The sequence below is a fragment of the Diabrotica undecimpunctata genome, chromosome 3 (assembly GCF_040954645.1).
Source record: "Diabrotica undecimpunctata isolate CICGRU chromosome 3, icDiaUnde3, whole genome shotgun sequence".
Lineage (NCBI taxonomy): Eukaryota > Metazoa > Arthropoda > Insecta > Coleoptera > Chrysomelidae > Diabrotica > Diabrotica undecimpunctata.
This window is the reverse complement of record NC_092805.1, coordinates 88,281,382-88,301,887: the sequence shown is the minus strand read 5'-3', so window position 1 is coordinate 88,301,887 and position 20,506 is coordinate 88,281,382. Positions and strand designations below refer to the sequence as shown.

Genomic DNA, 20,506 nt, shown 5'->3' with positions numbered 1-20,506 from the left:
ACAAGTCATCCTGCGTTTTACGCAAGTGGCCCGGACTTTTCCATCCTTGCCAGTTATTAATTCAACGATTCTGGTAAGAGGCCAGTTCATAGGTGAACGGTCTTCAGCTCTCACTAATACAAGCTGATTAAGTTGAAGGTTATTAGATGATTTACACCACTTAGGTCTATGCTGAAGTCGATGCAGATAGTCGGTGCTCCATCTTTTCCAGAATTTGTCTTCTATTTTGGTACAACGATTCCAGAAGGTTAACCTATTTTTTTGGGATAGATGAGATATCACGATCAGGATAAGCTGTCAAGGGGCCACCGATCAAAAAATGACCTGGAGTCAACGAAGTCAGCTTGACGACTATATTTTTGAGGAACTTGTTGGTTGTTAATAGTTCAGGGCCGAGAATCGACTGGTTTTGAGGGACTAGTTGAGGGACTATAAATAAGGGGAGTATTTAAATGAAAATAAAAGTTTTTACAATATACAGATTTATGGTAAATTTGTACAAGAGGAGACTGAGATGTATTAGGTGTTTCCAATTCTTTTTTCTTTAAACGCCGAACTTTAGTCTTGTATCGGTTAATTCGTTTCTTTGCATCATCTAATTCCTTTTTTAGCCTTGCTATTTTCCTATAAGCTGCTGCTCGATATCTTCGTACTTTCTTTATGCCTCGTGTAGATGCATTGACTTGTAAAACTTGTAATTCGCAGGATGGGCTACTCGGTGGTGCATTGTTTACAATAGCTTCCAATCTTCTTCCACGAACTTTCTTATTTTCACGATATTTTCGTTGAGTTTCTTTTCAGTATTTTCTTTTGCGTCTCTGTTCTCGCTCCGATAACTTATTTATGGGTTTATCAATCTTAAGTTCTTTCCTTCGTTTTGCATGCTCCCGCAATTTCCTTAGAAATTCACTTCGTCGCTCTGGGTCTGCATTCACTCTTTCTCTGTAGCGCCTTTGCTTCTCCGCTGCTGTTAAGCCACCTATAAAAAAACTTAAGAATACTTTAATATTTTTTTCTTGGTTAATTTTTAACCCTGTCATTTATGCTACCTAGTGTCAAATATGTTACCATAGATGTGGTAACATTATTGCCGGTAACATATTTGACATTTTACAATATATATTTTAAAATTGCCGCCAGATTCATTCAGATGTTGACGGTTGCTTAACCAAAAGCAGCATGCATATTTAAGGTTATGTTTTACGACAATGTAATAAATTTAATTTAGAATTATTTAAAGTAATTGTAATAACATATTTGACATATAATAAGCATTCGTACCTGATATCAATAGCTTGTTGCCAAAAAACTGTAAAATTTTACTAAAAAACACTACTAATGTTTCAAAAATAAAAACGGAAAACGTTACTCGTGCATTCGGTAAACGCTTAGAGTAGGGAATTCTACTCGTCACAGGAGAGGTAACGCGCCATCTAGCCTTCAATCGAAAGTGAAGCCGATTTTAACCGGTCCGCCATTCGTTTGGTGCTCATTTTCGGATTGACACAACTCGTTTTGTTAATTATTTTTGTGCGATTTCTGAGTGAAAAGTAGCAATTTTTTAACTCTTTAAAATGGTGATGTGTTTGGCTTACAGTTTTAAAAGCAACAACAGAAAGAATGAAGTGGAAGTTACATTTCACAGGTAAATAAATAGTTGTGTTATGAGACTAAATACCTACTCCTTTATTCTTACATATTGCCTTTTAAACTGTTATTTATTTAAAAAACAACACCTTAATGTACCTAATTACATAACTAAAATTACATTTCGAAAAATTCACATGTAAACTTAAAAACAGCATAAAGGAGCACCATTTTACCAGTGGTGTATGATTAAATTAATTTATAATGGGATTTATAAAATATATTATGGCAACTACGAAAATGAAATCAATAACATTTACTTTTTATATAGGTTTCCAACAAACGAACCAAAAAGAAGTCTTTGGATTGAAAATTAAAAACTTAAAAAATAATTTTACGTTGAGTCCACATTAAAAATTATAGATTAAGTACAACTAGTTTGAAGTCACTGATGTGAACCTTTCAGTTAAAAATGATTGTACAGTGCCATTACGGCAGTGCCATAAAACAAAGAGGCTATTACGTACTTCTCAAATCTTAAATTTGATAATGGACAGTTAGTAACCGGGTCGGGAAAAAAACTGGATTTTTGGGAGTTATCGTCTCTTTAAAAAGTGCTCTTGGGTTGTACAATGACATTGTTAATCAGAAAAAATTATTGCATTACCTTCCCTTATACAAAGTTAGTCAAGATCATGTTGAACTTTTTTTTTCTAGTATTAGATCAAAAGGGGGATTGAATAATAATCCGTCTGCCAGACAATTCACTGCTGCTTAAAAGAGGTTGTTAGTGCGTAGTGAAATTCGATCTGGTGGTTTAGGAAATTGTGTTCCTTTTGACGATATTCCTATTTTAAGTGGTTCAAGTCGATTTAAAAAACCTGAGTTGAATATTTGTTCACCTGAAGCTCGATTATTAGAAACAGTGTATGAACAATCTTTAGAAACTATTTGGAGCGAACATGACTACATAATGAATTCGACTGTAATTAGCGAGTGTTCCATTCAAATAATTACTTACATAGCAGGTTTTGTAGCCCGAAAATTGCAAATCACAATAAAATGTGTAGATTGTGTAGATGCATTGTCTGGAAACAAATTAAATTATTTAAACTCATTAATTACGAGAAAAAATCAAGGAGGATTAAAATATCCGTCCAAAGATGTGATTGTAATTTACAAAACATCGGATTATTTTTTAAGAATAAACGAGCAAAATTTGGGAAAACCTAATTTTATCTCTATTCTAAAAAATAAAATCATGCTCAACTGCGTTCAATTTGAACAATATTTTTGCAATCTACAAGAACATATTTTAGGGTGTGCTTCAAATCATATATATTTTTTAATTGAAGCAATAGTGGATAAATATTTAAACATAAGATTACATTTTATAACAAAAAAACCAAATGAATTTGATAATGTTATTCGAAATAAATATAACAAATGAATACTGTTTCATCATCATCATCAGCCTCTATCAATCCATTGCTGGACATAGGCCTCCCCTGTTTGTCTCCAAAGTATTCTATTTTGTGCTTGCTGTATCCAGTTTTTTGTTGTGTTTCGTAAGTCGTCTTGTCATCGTGTTGGTGGTCTTCCTCTGCTACGTTTATCGGCTCTTGGTCTCCATTCAACTAGTTTGCGAGTCCATCTTCCGTCATACATTCTGGCAACGTGTACAGCCCATTTCCATTTTAAGTTATAGCTTCTTTCAATTACGTCTATGACTTTGGTCTTAGCTCGTAGATCTTCGTTTCTAATCCTGTCTCGCAAAGTGGCCCCTATCATTAATCGCTTCATTCTTTTCTAAGCTACTCTTAGTTTTTGTGCGTTTTTCTTTGTGAGCGATAATGTTTCTGCACCATAGGTCATCACCGGTAGCACGCATTGGTCGAAAACTTTTTTCTTCATATTAGTTGGGATATCACTCTTAAAAACGTTCCTAAGAGCTCCGTATGCTGCTCATCCTTGTATTATTCTTCTGGATACTTCGGTTGTTTGATTGTCCTTACTTATCTTAATTTCGTGACCAAGATATATATACTTGTCTACCAGTTCTATTTCTTCATTTTGTATTTCAAGGTATTTACTTGGTACTAAGTTCGTCATATATTTTGTTTTTGTTATATTCATTTTTAAACCTATTTTATGACAGGCTGTACTAAGTTCTTCCAACATTTTCTTTATTTGTCCCAAATCGTCTGCAATCGGGACTATATCGTCTGCGTAGCTTAGGTAGTGTAGCATCTCTCCATCCACATGTATTCCTTTGTCACCCCATTCGAGGGTTTTGATCGCTTTTTCTAGAGCCGATATGAAAAGTTTAGGTGACAACGTGTCACCTTGTCGGATACCTCTTTGGATTTTTATTTGGTTGCTATTAGCGTGTAGTTGTGAATACTTTTTAGTAGACAATAAATCAATAATTCAAAAAGTTGTTTTGCCTCTATCACATCCCCTAATCCCTAATCATGGTTTATTTCGACCTATGTATAAAAGTTCGACAAATTAAAAGACTGTCATTTTTTAAAATCTTTTGTGTACGTCTTGCATAATGTTATGTAACATTAATAAAAATAGAAAATTAAACTAAAATTATGATTACTATTATTTGGAATTTTTTTATCTAGTTTTATATTGTTCTTATTGACCTAGGTGATACGCCACTGGTACACGTGTTTGGTGCTCACTCGGCTTCACTGTTGTTATCGTTGCGGTCACTCATTTGACGAGTAAAATTCCCTACTCAAGGGTAAACGTAAACTGACACTGAATCTCAATGTTGCCAAGTCTTACAAAAATCGTATAACGTCAGTGGTAACATATTTGACCATGTTTGGTGTGACACTAAGAATTCTTAGAATAATTTCGTTATTTATGATATACATATTAGACAAACTGGTAACTGTAAAAAAAGCAATACAAACAGAACTTATTGCTATCGAAAAAAAGTATTAATAGTTATCCCCAAATAAACCGTTGATCTTTTCGATGGCAGCCCTTGAAGTGACAGGTAACATATTTGATATTTACCTTATAAATAATCTTTTGTTTTTCTTTGTAAACTATAAAAACAGGGGTAATTTTTGTTTATGTATGTATAAGGCAACTTTAAATAGAAAAATAGTATGGAAAAAAACATATATTAAAAAAAATTGACGTTGAAATGAACTGTGTAGCATTTTGAAATTCCTAAACTATTCAATATTTAAGGTATAACAATTTCCTAGTACGTTCCTGGCCAAGTATAATATTTCGCCGATTCTGGTTATATTGTGATGTAAAGAAAACACCCCAAATTCCAAAATCCAGTTTTTAACTACTACGAAAATATGATTTTATCGATTGGTACGTGTTTACTACAATTTCAAAGAGTTGTTTTGATTCAAGGTTAGATACCCTGTTTGTCAAGAATTTGGTTGCGAGAACGAGTTTTTAGGTAAAAAAGGGGGATAGCAGCCGGCCGGTGGAGACAGAAAGATCGGCCGAGGAGAATTCAGGTCAGGTTGAAATGGGTAACGAGAGTATGCAGACGTTTTAGTGTGTCGGTAAAGAGACCGGCAAAAATTTGTCGAAATAGTGGAATTTTCACTCTATGTAATATGTCGAATTTGGAAGAGTGACCACTGTTTCTAACTTCTAAAGATTTGTATTAACATCTGACAAGTAAATAAGATGGTTCCCGTTTTCAAGATTTGCATAAGTGCCCCCTTCAACCTCGCTTTGTTCCTGTTCTGTCCCTGAGCAGTTTGTATTTGATCGTGTGGCAGATAGTTCAACCCCAGTTATATTTCCAGTTATGGTTTCAGAAATTTAAAGTTAAACTGTGAAATTCAGGTAACTTTTTAAGTGATTAAAATTTAAAGTAAAGACAGAAAGATTTTTTTGCTAAAGTACTAATTGCTTTTATAATAAGTTAAATTTTTAATAATAAAATATTGTAAATGGACTTTAATTATTAAAATATTACTCGATATCACTTTCATTATACACGGTGAAACTATAAAATGTTAAGAAGTTAAGAATAATGTGAGATTACAAATTAAGGTATTAATTTGTGATTGAACAATATGGTCAAATATTTGATCAAACTAGTTTGACCAAACTAAAAAATTGACAGCACATGACGTCACATCCTGAGTTTGATCAAATCCTCTAAAAATACAGGATCTTCTATTTTTCAAGGTCAGTTTGGCCAAACTTTAATTTTGATTGGTCGAAAAATATTTAAGATAAATGAAAATTAGCAGTTAGACATAACTTCCTATTTTGTTATAAAATAAAAATAAAATTTTAACATATCTTGGAGGCTCTAATAAGTTTCTTCATAATTGATTTATATCGAAAAAGAAGCTGTTTATATAATGTCGAGCATCCACATTACTATAAAAAAAATCCTTTCAGTCTTTTTATTTTTATTGTGGATAAAAAAATTTAAATCGTAATTAAAGCACATGCAACTAATAAATATGCAAAAAAAGACGATTAATTTCATTAACATACGTCAATTTGATCAAATTTGAATGATCGTGTGACAGGTAGATTTTTAAAATTTGAACAAACTGTAATTATGACGTCATTACGTCAGTTTGCTCAAACTAGTTTGATCAAATATTTGACCGTCTGACACGGACTTAAAAGATGAAAGTTGGTCAACTCTTCCGTTCCAGTCCGTTTCACTTACGTTCCGTCATGCGTTTACGTTTATTTATAAATAAGAGTACACAAAATTCTATGTTGATCTGTTGCCAGTGCGTCTACGTTTACAGTCCGTCAAACTATAAATCCAGTTTTAAGATGTCCAATCACAAATTAATCCCTTAATTTGTAATCTCACATTATTCTTAACTTCTTAACATTTTATGGTTTCACCGTGTATAATTCAAACATTGTGAAAATGATATCGAGTAATATTTTAATAATTAAAGTCCATTCACCTGTTAATGAATTGTCGAATAATATATTTTTTTCTAATTAAACTTCCTAAGTATTGCAATAATGGCCTAAATTAAATTGTAATGTAAGCTAATAGTTCAAAGTTGGGTCCTGATTCTAATTGAGATTTCGACTCAAAACATGTCGAAATTAATATGGCGACGTCGAAATGCGACTTTGCGAACCTTGTGGATTTCAGCTGAACTAACCAAACGACGTCACTAGTTTTCGACTTATCGAAATTAATTTCAACCACAAGAAAGTGGTTGAAATTTCATTTCGAGTCGAAATTAATCTGACATGACTGACTGGACTGGGAGAAGTGAACTTAGGTTCAGTTTAAGTAGGCGGTGTTTTGATCCTTGCAAGGAAAACTGAGGCAAAAAGTATCAATATGGCTGTGTTTTACGGACATTTGCTAGTTTTGGAGGAATTAGAGAGGTTAGATATCCGACGTTCATAACGGAGGATAAGAAGAATGTTACGGGATACTCAAAATTCTTTTTCACTAAGTGATGCTCAATTTAGGCAGCAATTCCGGCTTAATAAACAAGCTGCAAATTATTTAATAAGGGTATTAGAACCATATTTGGAAGAAGGTGTTTATGCCTCTAGGATACCCAAAATGTTTAGGGTTAGTATTACTAAGCTGCAGTAAATTTAAAAATATATTAGAATATAACCACTAAGTCAAATCTTAGTGGTTATAACTTAAGGATCTCCCACATCGCCTTTTTTTTCTTGCCATCTTTTCTTTCAATTCAAAATATAATTGAGAATGGCCAATATTTATGATTTAACAACTCAAACAAGAAAAAAAAGACGTTCACGTAACGTAAACAAAACAAACATTCAACAAGCGTAGTGCAGCCAATAAACAACAGAGCCAACCCAAATTTTCAGCAGTGTCAAAATGATAAAGTAAATATCCCCAGTTTTAACTACAATCGAAATGAATGAGAATCGCTAGCGGTTGCGACTGTCATGGCGTAGTCGCTTTTAAATTTCGACATCGAAATGAAATAGAATCAGGGCCTTGGTTAGTATGATAGAAGCAATAACCTCTGTGCTGAGGTATGAATTATTTGTGAGATTATGAATTGGGGATTTGAGCTCATGTGAACACAGTCTATTATAGAGAGTTACCTAAACATCATCATATAGTGTAATTTGTAGTAGCTGTCAATAAAATCAACATTTTTTCTAGACAACTTCAACTTTTTATTATATTTATCATCGTCGATCGACAAGAAGCGGACAAAGGGGCATTATAAAACGATTCGGACCTCATAACTTCGTACAAATCTGTCCAAACAGATCACGCGTATGACTCATTTCATTATTTCTTGGCTGGATTATAGACAATTGGGAGGGAAAACCAAGTATATAGTTCGTCCCAAACCCTTCTTTCAGTGCGTCATAGTTGATCGAATTCTCTCTTAACACATTAAGCTAGAAGTGACAGAAAAAAACGTGAGTCTGTGATTATTATACATAGAACTTAGAAAATTATTTATCGTAAAGCTAATTCTACTTACGGATGTATAATTGGTTGGAGTTTAGAATACGCTAAACATCCAATAAATGATGCGCATAAATATAATTTGACGCAGAAGGTCTCGGTCTCGATCTTGACAGTACTTTCACAACGTCAACTGATAAAATAATTGTCATTCCAGGTTAGTATCAATTAGTATTATCAGACATTTTACAGTGAAAATTTAATTTTGTATTTATTGTCATAAAAATATTTTAAATATGCCGAGATATATCGAGAAAGAACAAAGACTAATATTAAAATTATTAAATTATTTTCAATTAGAAAAAGAGGGATTACGATCCTACAACTGTCAAATTTAACTAAAATGACATGCAATAATTCTCGACATTCTTAAAATCCTATATTATGTCAAAATTAGTGACGCACTGAAGGAAGGGTTTGGGACAGACTGTACCTACCTTTCGTACATTAATAATTATAACCGATACTTTTTAAAAGGGATTAAGAAATAAATAGGTAATTCTTTTTTTATAATCAAATTATCACTGAATTGCGCGATTTGTGCCAAACATAACATATTAACCGATTTTATGCAGACGTCAAGTTGAGATTTGTATTCAATGACGTTTGACGTATATAATACGTCATTGTTTGTATTCGAAGCACGGAACACATATTCTAACGCTAATTTGTGTTTTGTAATCGGGACGCTACGGCTAAGCTAACTTCAGGCTAGTAAACTGTCATTTCGTGGATTGGCGATTCGGAAGGAAACCGGAAAAAAGGTGAAGCGTTGTAAGCCGTTTTAATTATCGATTTTTACTGTGTATTAAAACTTTTCGGTGTAAGTATATTGTTATTCCATAGTTTTATATTTTAAAGATAAAATACCTAAATTTTCAATACTATGTACAGTATTCGTAGATAGGTTATGAGTTAAGGAGGGTCGCCCAGTAGTATAATGCCGCTTTGTTTAACCGGTTGAACCAATATTGTTATCTACTAATAAAGTTTATTAAGCGCTATTTGTAGTTTAAGTCTCTATGAATTTGCACTTCATATTTATATGAAAATTCGATTTGTCGCAATTTCGTTCATTTTATCTTACATTTACATAGGTTATGTTCAAAAAACATGTATTTTATAAAAAAAATCCTCTGTATCAAATTTTTTAATTATATGTCTATAAGGAATCTGATTCTATTTAAATATATTTGTTACTGTTACCATTTCCAATAATTATTTATATTTGAACAACTTCTTAAAACTACCACAGGTGCAATTTTGGGGTGTGAAAGGTTAAATCTACTATAATGAATTATAACTGTTTTATTTTTTGTGTTTACATGCCTATCCAGTAGATATGGTTAAGCCTCACGCCTTCATCTCAGACCATACTGCTCCTCCAAAGTTAAGCAGACTCTAGCAGATTCACTTATAATTTTAAACTACTATATTAGCTTTTTTGTTTTTATGGTCAGGTCTTAGGTCTGAACCATCATCCTCTAAATCCTTCAACAATGAAGCAAATGCCAGTCAGCTGCCTGTCCCATGTAGCTATCTGACTGACTAATATAATTTGATTACCTTCTTTAAATTCATAACAACAAAAAATTCACATATAAAAAAACTTTTATTTTTTTTAATATAATCATGATCTGAATCAAATATTCATAGGAAATATGTTATTGTCAATCAAAGCCTGTAAAATTTAATTTGGTTATAAAAAAATAAACATGTTTCATGAAACAATGAATATAGAATACAATAGTAAAATTTACCAATTAAATAAGGCAAACATAACTTATATTTTTCTAAAAATGTCATGAGGAAGAAATAATTATACATAAAGGAATCTTGTAGACACTTAATCAATCTATATGTTAATATAGTATATATATTTCAGTATTTGTTGACACATTGTGTGCGAATGTCTGATCATGAGATTATACTCGGAACTGAAACTTATTTATTGATAAAAATATTTATAATCAGTCACATATATGCATTCTTTCTGCATATTGGTGAAGGCACCATGTGGATCACATGTATGCCATTGGTACATAAAATATTAAAAACCTATTATGGTTTTATGATCTTGGTATAAATTGACACACAAAATATTAACAGTTGAAGAAGAAGTTTATTTATTCAAAAATAGCGTAATACATACAAAAGTAACCAATTTATAACATGAATACATAATAGGATAAAAATAACAATTACACTTAAAATATAGTACCTACACTTATTAAAAATATAAAACAATAATATATAACATAAAACATGACTACAAAACAACTACCTAACTATTGGTGCTTTTAATATGATCCATTAATTTGCCTTTAAACATTTGTACAAATGAACAACTTTTTACTGTTTGAGGAAGCTTATTAAAAAGATCAAAACCGTTAAACAACAAAGAGTTCCTTAAAGCTGTCCTTTTTGTTTTCACAATGTGTCAATTGCACTTACCTCGAGTAGGGTAACTGTGAATATCACAATTCCGTGTAATAAACTCACAAAAGTAAGCAGGGGCCAAATTATTTAAAATTTTATAAATGAACACCATTGTAAGGTAAAAGACCCTTTTTTGAACTAAAACCCATTGCAGCATGCTAAGCATTGTTGCTATAGGTGTATATCTGCTTCTACCAAGAATGATTCTCATTCCACGATTTTGTAATTTCTGCAACTGGGTCGATTGATTTAAATTGAAGAGAAAAATAACTGACGAGCAAAAATCGAAGTGAGGTTGAATAATTGCATTAAAAACTGTAATTTTATTTGAAGTTGACAAATTTTTAGATATTGAAAAAAAGTATAATTTTTTAGAAATCTTTTTAATATGTAATTAAAATGGTCATTAAAAGACAATAAATTATCCAATTGAAAACCAAGGTATTTAATTTTGATGATTTCTATTTTGTCAATTTGAAGATTAATAGTATTTATATCAATATTTGAGTATTTGTATTTAGTTATTATCATAGCCTTCGTCTTTAACACATTTAACTTTAGTTTGTTGATCTTTAAATATTTATTAACAGACTGCAATGCTGAATTCATTTTAGATACAGCATTTTTAAGTTTGAATCAAAACATGCAAGTAGGGTGTCATCTGCATACAAATTAAAGAAATCACATTTAACAAACAAGTTTATATCATTTAAATACAATATGAACAAAAGGGGTCCTAAGACACTACCTTGAGGTACCCCAATATTAACACTAATTGCAGAAGAAGTAATATCATTAATCCTCACTTGTTGCTTTCTATCCAATAAGTAATTTTTATACCATTCAAGAAAATTTCCTCCAATACCATAGCTTCTAATTTAGTATATTACGATCAATAGTTTCAAAAGCTCTTTTTAAATCAAGGAATAATACTACTAAATAATTATCATTGTCCAATTCAGACCTGAATTTACAAAGTGAAAGTTGCAGTTCAGTTTCCCATGAATACTTTTTACGAAAACCTTACTGAATATTCATTAAGATTTGAGAATGATCTAAGAGAAGTATTTATAAAATTTGATGATCTAAGAGAAGTATTTATAAAATTGAAGATAATGTTACGCCAAGTTACAAAAAACTCTTATAATATGTTGGAGTTTAGTATTTCATTAATGTTACTCCTATTATCTAACGTCTTAACCATGACTTCCAAGTCACTCAGTGATGGTAACCAAAATTCATGAATACTGGGATACAAATTCTGATTATCATAACTCCATAATTCTTCAGAGTTGATAGTTTCAACAATTTGCTGAATACTAGAGACGAAATGCTCACCAAAATGACACACCATTTCAACTTTGTCACTCAGAATGTATAACTGATTCTGAACCTTAAATTCAATGTGATTAGTGAATTTTTGACAATTATTGTTAATTAGTGTTTTTAGCGTTTTCCACATAAGTCTAGAGTTATTTTTATACCTATCGATTTTATCAAAATAATATTGTTCTTTTTTTGCTTTTAAAATATTAACTACCACATTTCTTGCTCTTTTAAAATCCTCCCATTTGGCATTTCTATCATTTATGTTAGCAGTTAATAGAGTTGAGATGAGGTTTCCTGTATGTTTTTTCTTGTACTTGGTCTAAGTTAAATTTTAAGTTAGATAAATGTGGTCTAAGTTTCTTTCTTCTACATATAATTGTATAATTTTTGTTTTACACAGGATAGGCTTGGTCAAATTATAATTTAATAATCAAGTGAAGGTATAAAAAATGATATAAACAATTGCTGACTATTATTCATTGCTGATAAGATGTTATTTGAGAAGATTGAATTAAGGCAGAGACCTACTTGTTCTGAGCATTTAACCTTACAAACAATATGGGATTTGTCTGATTTATTTTACCCTGCACTTAACAAATAAATTTGTTGTAAATTTTTTTTCTGGAAAGCAATTTATTATATATTGGTCTTACTGCAGCCAAATGGTTTAGTGTACATGGAATGGATTGTAGTTTTCAAGAGATCTTTTAGTCTCAGAATGTTTCTACACTGTAACCTGAAAGATGTGTATAGCTTACATGCCATCTATATTAAATGTAAAAGATTTAGGTTCTAAGAAAACATATCAGTAAGTATATAAGAGATATGTGTTAAATGGTCAGGTTCTAAAAAGACCTGTTCCGGGAACTTCTGACATTGGTGTTCAATTGATCTACACTTGCAGATGATATATTTGGCCAATTCTTCATATCTTAATCAAGTAGATGCACTTGGTTGTAAAACATTTCTTTTTTATTTATATAGTGATACTTTTAGCTCATGTGAAATATGTCTTTAGTGGATACAAATTTGGTAAGATTCTCAGCACCCCTACCATTAGTATTTGCAGCCAGGAAAATAATTTGAAGTAGTGTGGTGTAACTTCATTAGACATTTAAAATTAGTGTCTGTATTAATTAATTAATGCATAATAATAAAATTACAATGGTCCAAATATATGGCTTTTTGCAGGACATCTTTTTCTGATAATTATTGAAAAAAAGACAGAACGAGAATTTAGGGAATTATTTATAATTCTTAAGTATAATAGCGGAAGATTGTAAAGAGACAATGAAGGGTAAAATTGTTTGACTTTTGGATATTGTCATCATCATTCTCTTTATCATATCAAGAGAATATATAAAATATCAGTCCTCTTCACAGACATGCCCTGCCTAAGCTTCTCCTACCAGATCTCCTTTGGTTTTCCCTTCATACTATTTTCAAGAACTTACAACTCAGCAATTCTCTGTATTTGATGGTTAGCATCTCGACATTGAACATGTCCTAATCATCTAATATACCCATTTTTAATTTTATTATTTTTTATCACTCCAGTCATCCATCTAAGCATTGTCATTTCCACCACATGCATTCATTGTTTCTTTTTAATTATCCAATATTCAGTTCCAATCATCAGAGCTCATCTTATGTTATATAAAATTTTTCTTTCAGTTTGATCAGAATCTTTTTTCACACATCTAACCATTCGCCCCCTTCCATTAGTTGAATTGTTCCACATATGCATTAAAATCATCTTAAATCGCCATCTCCTCTGATTTTCTTTCATTTTCACCCAGACCGACTTAGGCCCGCGCGCGCGCCCCTGCCTACACACACACAATTTTTAACACTTTTTTATCGAGTACAAATTTCACTGACATTATTCTATCACTTGTTCTTACAACTTCTATTACGTTCCTTTTCATTTCTCTATCAGCAATTATTCCAACTTCATTCCTAGTGTTACTTTTCTGTACAAACCAGAATTTGTGTCTTTTACATAGTTCTTTCACCCTTTGTCCTGTCAACTTCTTAAATGTAAGAAATATTTTATATTTGGAATGCAAGAAATTCATGCTCTCCTTTTTTTAAGCTAATGTAACAACTCTGTGCTCGTATCTATAAGACTTCCAAGACGATATCCAGATTTTTCTAACATTGTAATAGTCCACTGAAATAGTCTTCACCCGGAAATCTGAATTGAGGCTGTTTGCTTCCGGAACATTTTATCTTGGGAGATACCATTATTTCAGTAATATCTATTACATTTAAGAAGACCTTTTCATTATTATGGCTTGAAAAGATTTTCAGATATTTGATTCCTAGATGACTTTTCTATCAGCATCATGTCCTGCACAATTTGGCCAGCACATCATCAATGAAACAAAAGTGCATTATCAACATGAGGCACTTAATTTATATATTAGATTGTTTTGGATCTTTTATATACCTACCTAACTTACTGTATGTCCGATATTTACCTAACTTTCATTTAAGAAAAAAATATTGTACCCTTCCTATAAATATTTCTTAATTTTCTTAAAAACTCTTCTTCGCAATTTATAATGAGGATGCTCCACTACTGGTTTCTTTCCTCTTTTAAATAAATGAACTGTATCTCTCTCAATAGTGGGTAGAGAGTATGAGTAGTACAATAAATATTTTGCACAAGTAATAGAAGGAAAACATATTTTTGGAAAAAAGTAGCTGGTTTTTCAAAGTATTCGCCTTTAAGATCAATACACTTTTACATTCGCAAAGTTCAATACTTGATTTAAGTTGTTCTTAAGAGCCAATGCTGAAGTTTTCTTGTGAATTTTACTATAGTGCCATATTACTGCAGCTCTTTGGAAAATTATGTAAAAACACATCTGGTTTATTGTCTGATCAAATGCGCAATATTTACAATATATTTCTTTTTTTATAGAGACCATGGAACCTTTATGCGCAGTTCCTGATAATGTTCTTTCATTGCTTAAGTGCTCATTATGTGAGAGCTATTTGTCAGTTCTGCCAATCACATTAATTTCTGAAGATGGAAATCAATACAAGTGTGGACGTTGTAGTACTGTCAAAACCATTATTAACACGAGAGCCCTTATTTATGAGCATCTCGCTAAACTTATGACCTTTTCCTGTAACTACAGCGGATGTGGAAAGAAGATTCCCTTTACTGATGTCAGGGATCATGAAAAAGTTTGTGACCAAAAAAGTGTAGCCTGTCCGAAAGAAAAATGTAATGAAGTTGTTAAGGTATCTAAATTTGGAGCTCATTTTAAAGAAAAGCATGCTGACGCTCACCATGTCAATTCATTTTTGATTAAGAACATCTACATCAATTCTAATATAGATGTATTGGAAAAAAATGGAAAGACATATTTAGCTATCTTCGATTTTGATGATGTTAATTTTGGATTGAGTGTATGTGCTCTTGATCCCTCAGACAATGGTCAGTATGAAGTAAAACTTAGAAATGAGAAGAGCAACTATACCATCAATATAGCTGGCCAAAATGTTATCGCTTTTAATGACCGTGAACACTGTATTAAATGTATAGGTGGCACATGCAAGTCTAAATCTCACATGTATAGAGAAAATCGCAGGGATATTCTAAAGCGGATGACTACACGAATCAACCGAGACTGCATCAAGAGAATGATTGGAACTGGAAACTTGTCCTATACAATCAATGTTTATGAGGAAGGTAAGACCAGTGTACTTTTTTTGTTACTTCCACCTTTCAAGCTTGTAATATTTTTTAATTTTTATATATTTGTAATTACTTAATTGTAAAAGTGTTAGTATTTTTGCATGAAATAAACATGAGAAAAAAACATGAGGCACATAAAAAACCACAAAAATACATAAATAATGACAGAAAAAGTAGAATCATAGATATATAAAAATAAGGTAAGTAGCCAATGAAGAAAAAAATTAGGATAAAAGTATGAAAATAAACTTGTAGAGGGAAAATTCCCAGTGGTTGGCTGCATACCATAGTTTAAAAAAATTTACAAAGAAAGTGTAAACTTCTTGTGTAATTGGTATATTAAATTAATAATGAAAATATCTAAAAGGATTACAAAATTGTTTTCAAAACGTTTTTGGTCTGATCAGGCCATCATCAGTGATACTTTGCAAAAAACCACATAAAAAAAGTTTCCATAATTCATACAAAAATCCATAATTATCATTGAGTTCAAGTAAATTACATAAAGAGTTTTACACTTCCTTCCTGGTAAGTTTTTTTATACAAAAATAAATGTTCATTTATTTTACATAAACATTACAAATGGACAAATTATTAATAATGGGAAAATAGAACATGAGCACAAACCAGTTAGAAATTTTTTTCAGTTCACAAACGACGAACATGGCAAATTAACTGGATTGAAACGCAAATGTAGAAGTAGAAGGAGAATGGGAGTTAATACTGAAACTGACACGAGAAATGCCATATCCATTGTAATGTACAATGTAATAATGCAGCCTGAAATTGACAAATTAGAACAAGGAAACCAAGAGATAGTACATAGAATTTGACAATTATTGTGTTGGCGGAACACGCTGGAATGACAATAGATCAATTGAAGTAGGATACCAACAATTCATAATATACACTGTTAAAACAAATGAATAAGAAAATGAGTCACAATATTACCCCAAGAAGGAAAAAGTACTTTAATATGAGCAGTATTGGAAAGAATATTTGGGTGAGACATTGTAATATAATTTTGTTGAACATTTATGCTCATACAAGTGAAAGCAGCCAAGATCATATAGAAGAATTCTTTGAAGTATTACAAGTGACATACAATAATATAAATAATAAATACAGAAACAATGTTAAAAAAAATAATAAAGCTCTATGATGGGCTATTAAAGAACCCGACAGCATTTGAAATTTGAAGTAAAAAAACAGTGTTTCAATCTGGACTTAAACTAGGCAAACTCACCTAAAGCAAAAATCGAGTGCCATCGAAACGGCAAACTTTACTTACTCAGAAAGATTGAGTCCTCAGAATCAGAAACTTAAAACCATAAATTAGGTCATAACAGTACTGAACATGAACTAATGATGGGCAGCAGAGAATGGGACATGGAAATGATAACAAAAATCAATTAATCAAATTTTGCGAACAGTATGGCTTCAAGAGATGGAAATATTTTTAAATATAAACTCAGATATATGTATGGAAATAGGGAAATCCATAGGAGGAAAATATGACTACAACTACATAATAATTGAATTCATATGGAGACACTATTTAGAAGCGATCAGAAGCTGAGAGGCTAACAGTAAACCTAATTGGACAGTCAGTCAAAGAAATATGGATTTTTTTAAAAATAATAAGATAAATGAAACAATCGAATTTAAAAGAATTTAAAGAAGAAATATTGTAACAAATGATCAGAAAGAAGCTAGAACAGCAACAAGATACATACGAAAACAATTTACAAATGCAATTATACATAACAGGAAAAGCACAAATAAATACGAGAGAATCAGGTGAATAGAATCAAAATTGGGAAAAAATAACACGAAGATGTAAGGAATACATAAATTTATTCCAAACATGAAAAAGCACAAGTCATAGAAGAAAATTAATTGCTTTGTGTTAGTTCCTATTCTTTATTTACTAAAAGAGGAACAAGAGGCCCTCTTTGTTCACTTTTAAGAATTTTAATTTTTTAAGTATTAAACTTTTTTCTTCAGGTGAGAAACCCAAGGATGACTCGAAGATTGAGGTTAAGGATGCCATAATCAGAAAAGCTAAGAAAATCTTTTTGCAACTGCTGGAATGTCCGTGTTGCAAGGAGTACATGTCTCCACCTATCTATCAGTGTCTGGCAGGGCACACAGTCTGCAATGTGTGTAAACCGACCTATGAGAAATGCCCGTCTTGTGAAGAACTCATCCAGAAAACCCGTAACTTCACCTTGGAGGAATTGTCCAAGAAAGTGGAGTTACCAGCTGATGATAAGAAAGTCAAACCTGACACGAGCTTAAAGAGAGCTGCTGAAGAAAACGGCAATGCCGATAATCAAGCAAAAATTGCGAAAAATTAATTTTCAATTGACCTCCGATGAGCCAAGGTGAAAATGTTTTTTTTTTAATCATTAATTAGTGTTCTTATAATTACTGGAATTATTGTTTTTTGTATTATGGCGACAGTACAAGAAATATGTACAACATTTGGCAGATCGTTTTAACAAAGTTAATTAAACAATTCATTTTTGGTACAATGTAGTTTTTGAAGCACACGATTTTGCGGCTAAATTTGTCCATCGTGGGATTTGCATGTAAGTATTAATGTTAAAGAGATTCAGTGTTACAATGGAAAAACCATATTTTTTACCAAGTTATATTTGGTAATATATTTTTTAATCTGGGTGTGTTTACTACGTTGATCACATAATAGTTAGTGATGTATGCCGGTTTGAGTACATGTCCAATTTGCACGTATTTAATTTCGGTTATCAGAAACTAGACGATCTACGACTCGCTAGGTCCCAAACGCTTTTTTTTCAATATTTGTACGGAATGAACAAAAGTTTAAATGTAAATGATAGTTTGTTTCTGACTTGGTATGAATCAGTTCTATGTATATGTTATGTGGTGTTCATGACTATTTGGTAGTATTCAGAAATTTTCTCCAACTAAAGTATAATACTATTTATTCTATTCCTAATTGAATATTAATCTTATTTATTTTGAATTGATAATGTTACTTTTTTCTGGACTGTAAACTTATCTAGAGAACCGATGCCGCTAGGAAGCACCAGTAAAGTGCCGGTAGATGACGGCTCAAAAGCATCTACAGAAAGTAATGGAAATGGTTTTGTAGATAGCGGTATTACTCATTTCAGTGTGTGAATCAAATGGTGTGTTGTGACGGCGTCGGAAACAGTTTGACACCGTGACAATTTCGTTTAATTATCAAATGGACATAAAGTAGATATGGCTATTGAAAATGAAATTATTAACGCTTTTTTAATGTATTTCCATCTATTTTTCTGCTTGCTGTCCGTGAAGTTGCACTTAATGGAATCAAAATATCGAAGCCACTATCTTATCTTAACGAGATGGTCTATAATTATATAAAGCAGACATTCTTTGTGTATAATGTTTCATCAAATGTTCGCTGCAGTTCTTGAATAAACCGTTGACAAATTATTTTCAAAACTTCACTTACAAAGCATTGTTTTGTAGTGTTTTAAGCCCCTTAAAAAGTTAGCTTTTCCTTTAGGCAAATTGTTTCTGTGTCTATGGTTTTAAACTTTTAATGCATCTCATGTAATACGGACTTAAGGTGACCCGTGCAATACGGACTTCCACTGAAATAATTTGGTTGGCGTTGTTCCAAGCTACTTTCACAAGTTAGGATTCTTCATCTTTCGGGACCTCTCCTGTCGTCAATCGTTAGTCGAAAGTTTGTCTCAATTTTTCATAATTACCATTTTACATGGTGACTGACGAAATCTTCATTAGTAAAAGCAATGATGCTATGTCTAGATCATTGTGAATCTAAGCGCAGTTCCTCGAATCACAACATACAAGTACATTTAATAACATCGCCGCTTTTCTAAGAAACCCTATCTTAACTGACGGATTTATCAGCTCAGCTCGGGCAAAAAAAAAACTATTAGGTATATTAGTATTACCAAGTGATCTTAAACTTGCAACGGAGATTATATCATACCGCCTGTACAATTACAAAATTAACTAGGTAAATAAAAAATTATTTGTGTGATTATTCTAAATTCAAAATAAAATAACTGATTGGAATCAACAGTTGATAAAATTAGAAATTTTTTTAAATAAAAAACAGTCGTTTAAATTATTTGGAGTCATTATGTTGTGTCCTTACATTTTTTACTTACAAAAAATTTGGTTTATATATACCAAATTTTTGCTAAAAAAAGCTCAACTGACATGATTAATTGTATAGTTGAAGTTTTATGTGTGCACATACCTAATTTGTAAGTTTTGAATGAATCAATAGTTTTCTTAGTAATTTGTATTTAGGTTTAATGAAATTTCTAAAAAATAAACATTCTTTCTATATATGCCTTTTGAGTTTTATTTTACACAATTACTACTGAAGAATAATATGAATAGTGGGAAGGACGGCGTTTTTTAGATTTTTAATCAACATTAAAAAAAAACAAAAATACCGGGAATATTATTGCGAAACAGAAAGAAAAATTTATAAACAATGGGCACAATACAGTTCCCGTCAATACTATAAACCATATCGAGGGGTCGGTCGACCACAAACGAGATCGAGTGAAGATGCAAAGTGCAAGTCACAAGTGAAAAAGAAAAACTGAATAGTTTTAAATAGATGAGTGGCAGATACATAAAAGATCTTGAACGTGTTTATACGTCCATGTTAAAAACCTTGTCTAGTATAAACATTAGACAGGAGCAACCTGTCTGAAGCATATCCCATTCATGATTCATGGTATTAGATCTGGCGATTGACCTGGCCAGTGTAATATCCTCATAAAACCAATCGCTCACTGTTGGTGGCCTTGAATTATACTGCACGTAACGCAAATCAGGACCTGCAGCAGTGGAAAATGAAAGAACAACAGGTTATAATATACAGTATACTCCCTAACGAACGAGGTTATTACGAGGTTTCGCTTATAACAAGATACATTAGATGTCCCGTGAAATTT

General features: G+C 31.6%; 1 protein-coding gene across 1 annotated transcript; it reads left to right on the top strand.

Moving 5' to 3' along the window:
* The first annotated feature begins 8,710 nt into the window (after window positions 1-8,710).
* On the top strand, window positions 8,711-19,888 carry LOC140437022 (uncharacterized). The gene is made up of 3 exons (XM_072526243.1): window positions 8,711-8,870; window positions 14,745-15,521; window positions 17,535-19,888. The coding sequence occupies exons 2-3, from the start codon at window positions 14,750-14,752 to the stop codon at window positions 17,885-17,887; spliced, it is 1,125 nt and encodes a 374-aa protein (XP_072382344.1). The 5' UTR covers window positions 8,711-8,870; window positions 14,745-14,749; the 3' UTR covers window positions 17,888-19,888.
* Window positions 19,889-20,506: the final 618 nt, after the last annotated feature.